At 36.5% G+C, this 7815-nt stretch overlaps 1 protein-coding gene across 1 annotated transcript; it reads left to right on the top strand.

The window, feature by feature from the left end:
• Positions 1–924: 924 nt before the first annotated feature.
• HELRODRAFT_75592 (hypothetical protein) lies at positions 925–7374 on the top strand (the record flags this gene model as incomplete). Its single annotated transcript, XM_009015513.1, has 3 exons — positions 925–1218; positions 4906–5028; positions 6346–7374. Coding segments are annotated over 3 exons (1446 nt in total), but the record flags the coding sequence as incomplete, so codon positions are not given.
• Positions 7375–7815: the final 441 nt, after the last annotated feature.

Here is a 7815-nt window from a genome sequence, read left to right as displayed (position 1 = left end):
GTCATTGTCGTCAGTATCATGGTTGAGGTCATTGTCGTCAGTATCATGGTTGTGCCATGTCCCGGCCGGTTATATCACATCCATAAAATTCAGTTTATTGTATTCAAAGCATCGTCGTCATCTTTTTCATCGTCGTCGTCATCATCATCATCAGCCACGACATCATCATCAACATCATCGTCATGATATAGCGCGTAATTATGATGGTGGTAGTCTCTCTCTAGGAGGAATAAATTGTGCCTCCATTCTAGAACCCAGCTACATATTAGGGGGCACTAGATGACGACCGCTGACTAACAGCTCGTAAACCATACCACATGCTTTAGTGGTGATTATCAGGATGGTGATGATAACATGGTGATGATGAGGATGATAATGGTATTGATGTAGATAACGATGATGATGAAGATGAAGATTGTTCAATGATTATTTTGATGTGATGAAGAAAAAGATGATGATAATGTGTTAATGGTAAAATGTTGATGTGATAACGTTTACGTGATAATTAATGATGTTGGTGTGATAATGTTGATGTAGTAATTAATGATTCTGATGTGATAACAGTGATGTAATGATGTGATTTGGCACTTAATATAAGTAGTAGTAGCAACAATATAACTGAAATTGACGAGTGATGATGAAGATAACGATGTGAGGACGAACTAAAACAAAAATGACGTTGTTAATTAAATTTTTAACAATAAAATTGAAATAAAATTTATCATTGCAAAAACACATTAACGTATATTCCTCTACTATAAATTTATTGTTATTTTCATCTACTTATCGCCTATATCAACGTAATAAATATAATGTTTATGTATCACATATGTATCACACACACACTCACGAACACACTCAAACACACACACACACTCACGGAAAAACACAAATACCGACACACACACATCAACACACACACATTCACAGGTAGAACCATGTTGTTGGATGACATACACCACGCATAGAGATACCCAGGAAACACTACAAGCACTGGACAGTCTCGACCTTGACACCAACAAACCAACACAAGAAGAAATTTTCAAAAAATTCGGATTAGAGAGTGACCACGAAAACGACTTTGCAGCCACCAAAACCGGAAATGGAAACGGCAAGGGCGGGTTTTTTATCTGCGGACGTATATACACAAAATGGCGGAGGGTTAAACCAAAAGTGTGGGCCCTATTCAATGAGCCATATTCATCCAGTGGTGCCAAGGTTTTCATGCATCTCTGTTTTACTGTATGATAACATTTTTCCTGGGTTTTTTGTTGTTTATTTTTCTTCACTATCTTTATCGCCATCATCATCTTCTTCTTCTTCTTCTTTATCATCTTCATCATCATAATTATCATTGTATTCATTATTATCACCAACAAAGATGCATCATTTAATTGTACCATCATTTTTATCATGATACCTGATACGCCAACGATGTATCATGTATCTATAAATGTATCAATGTATCGATGTATCAAGATAGAAAGTTTATCATTTTCTTCATTCATCATCGTCATATTCATCAACATCGTTATTATCATCTTCATCAATATTCTATCATTATCATTATCAACCTAGAAGTAATCACAATCTACTCAACAACATCATCCTTATCATCATCATCATCCGAGGCCTTCTCACCTCCAATCACTATTTTAAACTTATTATCAGCGTTAATTTTTATTAATGATTCCAAGTGTGTTTGAGTGTTTTGGGTCATTTATTTAAGAAAAACTATTTTCATTCATCTTGCAATTGTACAATTGTACATGTACAGTACATACTACTCTCAAACAAACACACACACACACATACACACAAACAAGCACAAACATACATACAAACACACGTGCGCACATACACACACACACAAACACACATATACAATACACGATGATAAATTGATGAAGAATATGAAGACGAAAACTAAATTAGTGACAATGGAGGTAAAGATATTATAAATAATAATAATAATAATAATAATAATAATAATAATAATAATAATGAGGATACATAAATTATGATAATGAGGAGGATGATTATGATAATAGTAACAACAACAACGATGATGATGATGACGATGCTGGTGATGATGATGAAAATTCTTAACAAGTTGGTAGATATGACATAAACACGTGACGACTACGATTCCAAACTTTATTGTGCTTGACATTCGTTAAAGTGACCCCTCGAAAATAATGATGAAAAATTTGGTGATGACAACACGGATAGAGAGGCAGATGATGACGTAAACAATGATGTAGATGGGGATGACAAAGATGATGATGGTGACGATGATGAGGGTGAGGATGATGATGACGACGACGACGATGATGAATTTTATGATAGGAAAAATATATAAACCCGATCGTCCTTATCATATTATTTGCTTCGGTAACTGCTTTGGCTTGATGATGACGACGACGATGGTGATGATGATGATGATGAAGAAGAAGATGATGAAGAAGAAGATGATGATGGTGAAGAATATAATGATGAAGAAGATGATGATGGGGATGATGAGGAGGAGGATAATTTAAACAAATGAGTAGCTTACATTCTAAGAATAGTGACCTTATAATTTCAACCTAATCAAATGATTGCCTGCCAAAAAGAATTTTTGTTTATTTTGTTTTAAAAAGTCGACAATGACGATGATGACGACGATGACCATGCTAAAAAAGAACGCAAATAATGTGGCGTTGAACGCAAAATTAATTTTATTGGAAATGTTAACAAGTGTGTGTGTGTGTGTGTGTGTGTGTGAGAAAGAAAGAGAAAGAGAGAAAAGAGAGAGAGAGAGAGAGAGAAACGACGATGACGATGATGATGTTAATGATAAAGGCGTGGGTTGACTTTAAATGATGGCTGGCTAAAGTTTGTTAATGCTTAGATGAAGAATAAGTGCAGAGAAGTTGATGGAGTTGACTGATGAAGCTAACAGTGATGATGATAATGTTGATTACATTGATGATGACGACGACGATGATGATGGTGATAAAGATGATAAAATGATGGAAATGATGATATAGAAGTAATGTTATTACTACTAATCTTATACAAAGTATACGATGATTATGATGATGGTGACGATAATGACCATGATGACGACGACGAAGATGATGACGACGAAGATGATGACGACGAAGATGATGACGACGAAGATGATAGAATGATGATAGATGATGAGGATGAAGAGGAAGGAATGACAATATTGGCGGGATAATTTAAAATAATTGCATCTAACCACATACGCAATGTCATTGATCTTTTATAACCTTCGTTCTTCTCCAGGCATAATGATTTGTCTTCTTTCCGGTCATCATCATCCTCACCATCACGTCATCATCATCTTCATCATCTTCATCATCTTGATTATTAACATCATTATCATCATCGCGTCATTGTCTTCATCACCGCCATCATCATCATCATTTTATCTTTATCATTGTGGTCGTCATCATCACGCCATTGGCATCATTACCATCATCATCATTTTCGTCGTCATCATCATCATAATTATTCATATCATTACCATCATCATCGTTGTCGTCGTCGTCTTCATCTTCAGTAAAAGAATGATTTAACACAAGGCGTTTCCACTTGGAAAATTTTAGTTTGTACGAGTATGCATGTGTCAGATTAACACTGTGTGTATATAAATATGTGTGTGTATGTGTGTGTTTCATTTATATAATCTTTATATGTTTGTACACATTTGTTTGCATGTGTATATTTGGTAGAAACAGATGTGCACCTAAACACGCATTGTCGATAGTCAATGTTGAAAATAATACAAGAATGTTGGCAAGCAAGAATCAAACATCTACACAAATTTAAAAACTTAATACAAATATACAGACGTACTAACATACAAATATACAAACTGCCATACATACAGAAGAGAAAAATACATGTTAATTTATTTAGAGGGCACTTATATTCGGAGCGTAATGTATGTGATCTCGGCGAAAGTAGCTTGCTCGCATTTTGCAAACATTTTCAATAACTTTTGCATGGTAACTTTTTCGCTTTGTTTGTAGATGTGTTTGTTTGTTTGTACAAATGAATAAATGAAAGAATGAATGAAAAAATGAAAGAATGAAGAAAAGTTTCCCCATTGAAGATGATGGATTGTTAATAAAATAGAAATCGATTGCAAATCACATCCTTCGGTGCATTGAAAAAATTATTATGCCTTACGATATATTGACGTGTGACGTACTTTGTGAGTGTGGGTTGTATTTGTGGGTGTCTGTGTACGATCTCTCTCTGTGTATTTACTATGTTAAATTGATTTAGCGTTTCAACTAAACAATTTAAAGCTATGACTGAAAAAAAAATAATTAACGAAGTAATTGAATGCTGGTTTAATTTCACCCAAAAATTAAATAGCCAGTAAAATTGAATTTTACTTAAAATTCAATTGATTTCATTCTTTCCTTCCCCTCATGCCCCTACGTTCTTTCATTCGAACATTTGTCAATTTGTTTGTAGTACTCCATTAACCTGACCAATGGCAATAATTCAACTGTCCCAGAGAAAAATCATCTGTCCATAAATCACTCTTTTCATCATTTTATTCACCCATCTATCTATCTGTCTATCTATTTATCTGTCTATCTATCTATCTGTCTATCTATCTGTCTGTCTATCTATCTATCAATTTATTTATTTATTTGTTCATCCATACAACTATTTATCAGTTCATTCGTTCATTATCGTTCTCAAATTTACTAAATTATCGTGTTATACATTTTTTTCATTTATCCATTTACATATTTATCTAATTTTTATCGGTTCATTAATTAATTAATTATTTAATTAATTCATTTAGTCATTTATTCACCCATCCATCACTTCATTCATCCTTTCACTCCACCAAATTAACAACCTCCCAAACAGATTCTAGCCACGTTATCAGTCTTCTTCATCCTTCTCTCCATAGTCACGTTCTGCTTAAAAACTCACCCCTACATGAGAGTCCCCACCGACCAACAACAGCCGCAGCATCACCATGACAACCACGTCAACAGCAGCAACAGCAGCGGTCAAGCCACCAAGGATGAGGATGGGATTAAAAAAAATAATGATGACGCGATTAAAGAGGATGTCGTCACTGATGAAAATCATGACGTCATCAAAGGAAATGATGATGATGGGGATGACGGCATTATTAATAACGTTGTAATCATAAGAAGCGATGATGAAGAAGATGACGATGGTGGCGGTGATGATGGTGGTTATAATATTAACAAAGGAATTGTTCAGAGAACCAGGAATAGAGGTAAACTTGGAAAATTATATTTTGACGAAAATTATTTCAATATGATATTTTTATAAAAAAAAACAGGACAATTACTACAACTACTATTACTTACCACTACTGCAGCTGCTGTTGATACTACTATTACTAATACTACTACTACTACTACTACTACTACTACTAGTATGAAATATTACATCTTTTAATTACAGCCCTCTCTAGTGCAAAAACATTCACAACCATCCCAATCCATGAAAATGATGATAATGACGCGAACGAAAATGACGATGACGTCACTGATGATGACAACTATGATAACAATGGTGGTGGTGATAATTTGAAATTTGGATTATCGAAAAACTTGAAATTCGGGCTTTCATTATCACAAAAGAAGGCGTCACCATCACCTTCACCATCATCACTGCTATCATCGCCAAAGTTATCATCACCATCACTGTCATCATTATCACTATCTCCAGAAAGTATATTATCATCTTCATCATCATTATTAAAAGTGACTACAACGATTTCTAGTTCATCTTCATCATCATCATCATCATCATCATCACCATCTTCCTCATCGTCGTCCACATCATCCTCGCCTTCATCAACAACTTCATCATTATCGTCACCATCGTCATCATCGTCGTCACCATCGTCATCATCATCGTCGTCATTTCGATCTTCGTCAACAAAAGTTTTAAAAAATGCCGACAAACGCAAGATAATCACACCCCACAGTAGTAAGATATAATGATGATGATGAAAATGATGAGGATGATGACGATGATGACGATGGGAGAATGAAAATTGGTAATAACAATGAGTGTTATGATGGCAATAATGGTGATGATAAGGACTTTAACATGAAAATGGTGATAATTTTCTTGTTGAGTTGTACGTGCGATAATATGAAATATTTTTATTTATCAATTTATCAAACCCCCAACATGTCAGATTTACAAAACAAAATTGCCAACTCACGCTACTACTACAACCAGCATCATTATCGCCATTACTACGACGACAACCACAACGGCCACCACCACACCATCTACAACGACCACAACATCGACCAGCCACATTCGGCTTTCTTCTTCATCGAGTGTGCCTGCAACGTTTGGTTCACATTCGAATACTTGGTCCGATTCGTTGTCAGTCCGAATCGATTTGATTTTTTACGAGCTCCGGTCAATATAATCGATCTGCTAGCCACGCTCTCATTTTACGTTGACGCGATTGCGGCTCGCTTGCGTCTGCCGCGGGAAGCTCTTGATTTTTTCAACGTCATCCGCATAATGCGTTTGTTTCGGCTGACTCGACATTCACCTGGCTTGAAGATTCTCATCCACACATTCAAAGCTAGCGCTCACGAACTCATGCTGCTCATCTTCTTCCTCGTCATCGGAGTCATCATCTTCGCCTCACTCATCTACTACGCAGAAAGAAGCCAGCCGAACGAACGCAACGATTTCCAGTCCATTCCAGTTGGTTTGTGGTGGGCTATCGTCACCATGACGACAGTTGGCTACGGTGACATGACTCCCAAGACTTATTTGGGGATGTTGGTGGGTTCGGTGTGCGCCATCATGGGCGTCCTGACGATCGCTCTACCTGTCCCTGTTATCGTCAGCAACTTCGCCCTCTTCTACTCGCACACGCAAGCTCGAGCCAAGCTGCCAAAAAAGAGACGCCGTGTTCTTCCGTCGGAAGCCGTGCGTCCCAAGAGGAACCCCGGCAAGCGTACCGGGAGTACTGGAGGAGTCTCCGAAAATGGAGATCATCGTCATCACCTCTTGAAGATGAACTTTCATCACCATCACAACCATCAGCAGCAGTTTCCAAACGATCGAGTGAGTAACACAAACCTGCACAACAACAACATGGACGACGACAACACCATCGTCACCACAACTGTCGTCACTAGCAACATTGAATTTTCAAGCATACAACAGAATGAACGACGACAGTTGGCAAGCCGACATAGCGACTCCACGCGACAAACGTTGCTCAAAAGATTCTCTCTGCGCAAGAAGCGACCAAGTGGTCTGTCTGCTGCTGCTGTTTTTTTTCATTTCAAATTCATTTTTCTCATTTTTCATTTGTAAACCACTTCAAAATCAACAACATTAAAAATCATTACTAATTTATTTATGTTATTATATTTTCCATTATCTCCGCTAGTAACAAAACCCAACAATTCAAAATAAATATTGAATGAATGACTGCTGCCTAAGCGATGTTGGCAGATTTTTTTTGAGTGCCGCTGAAATTTAATTTGGCCAAATCAATTCTCTCATTTGAAGCTTTTTTGCAAGCAATTTGAAAAAGTGAGTTAAGTAGTTTATCTTAATTTCAATTGATCCCATGCAGAATGCGACGTTGTTTATGCTAGTTGCCTGACAGGAAACACTAACAACAACAACAACAACGACACAAATAAAAACAACAATGACGTCATTAAAGCCGACACCAACAACAACAATAACAACAGTAGTAGTAGCGGCAACAACTTGAATGATGACGATGATGTTAATAAAAGTGATATA

The sequence above is a fragment of the Helobdella robusta genome, assembly GCF_000326865.2.
Source record: "Helobdella robusta unplaced genomic scaffold HELROscaffold_16, whole genome shotgun sequence".
NCBI classification, from domain to species: Eukaryota; Metazoa; Annelida; class Clitellata; order Rhynchobdellida; family Glossiphoniidae; genus Helobdella; species Helobdella robusta.
Note: the sequence above shows the minus strand (reverse complement) of the source record. Positions and strands in the feature narration are given on the sequence as shown.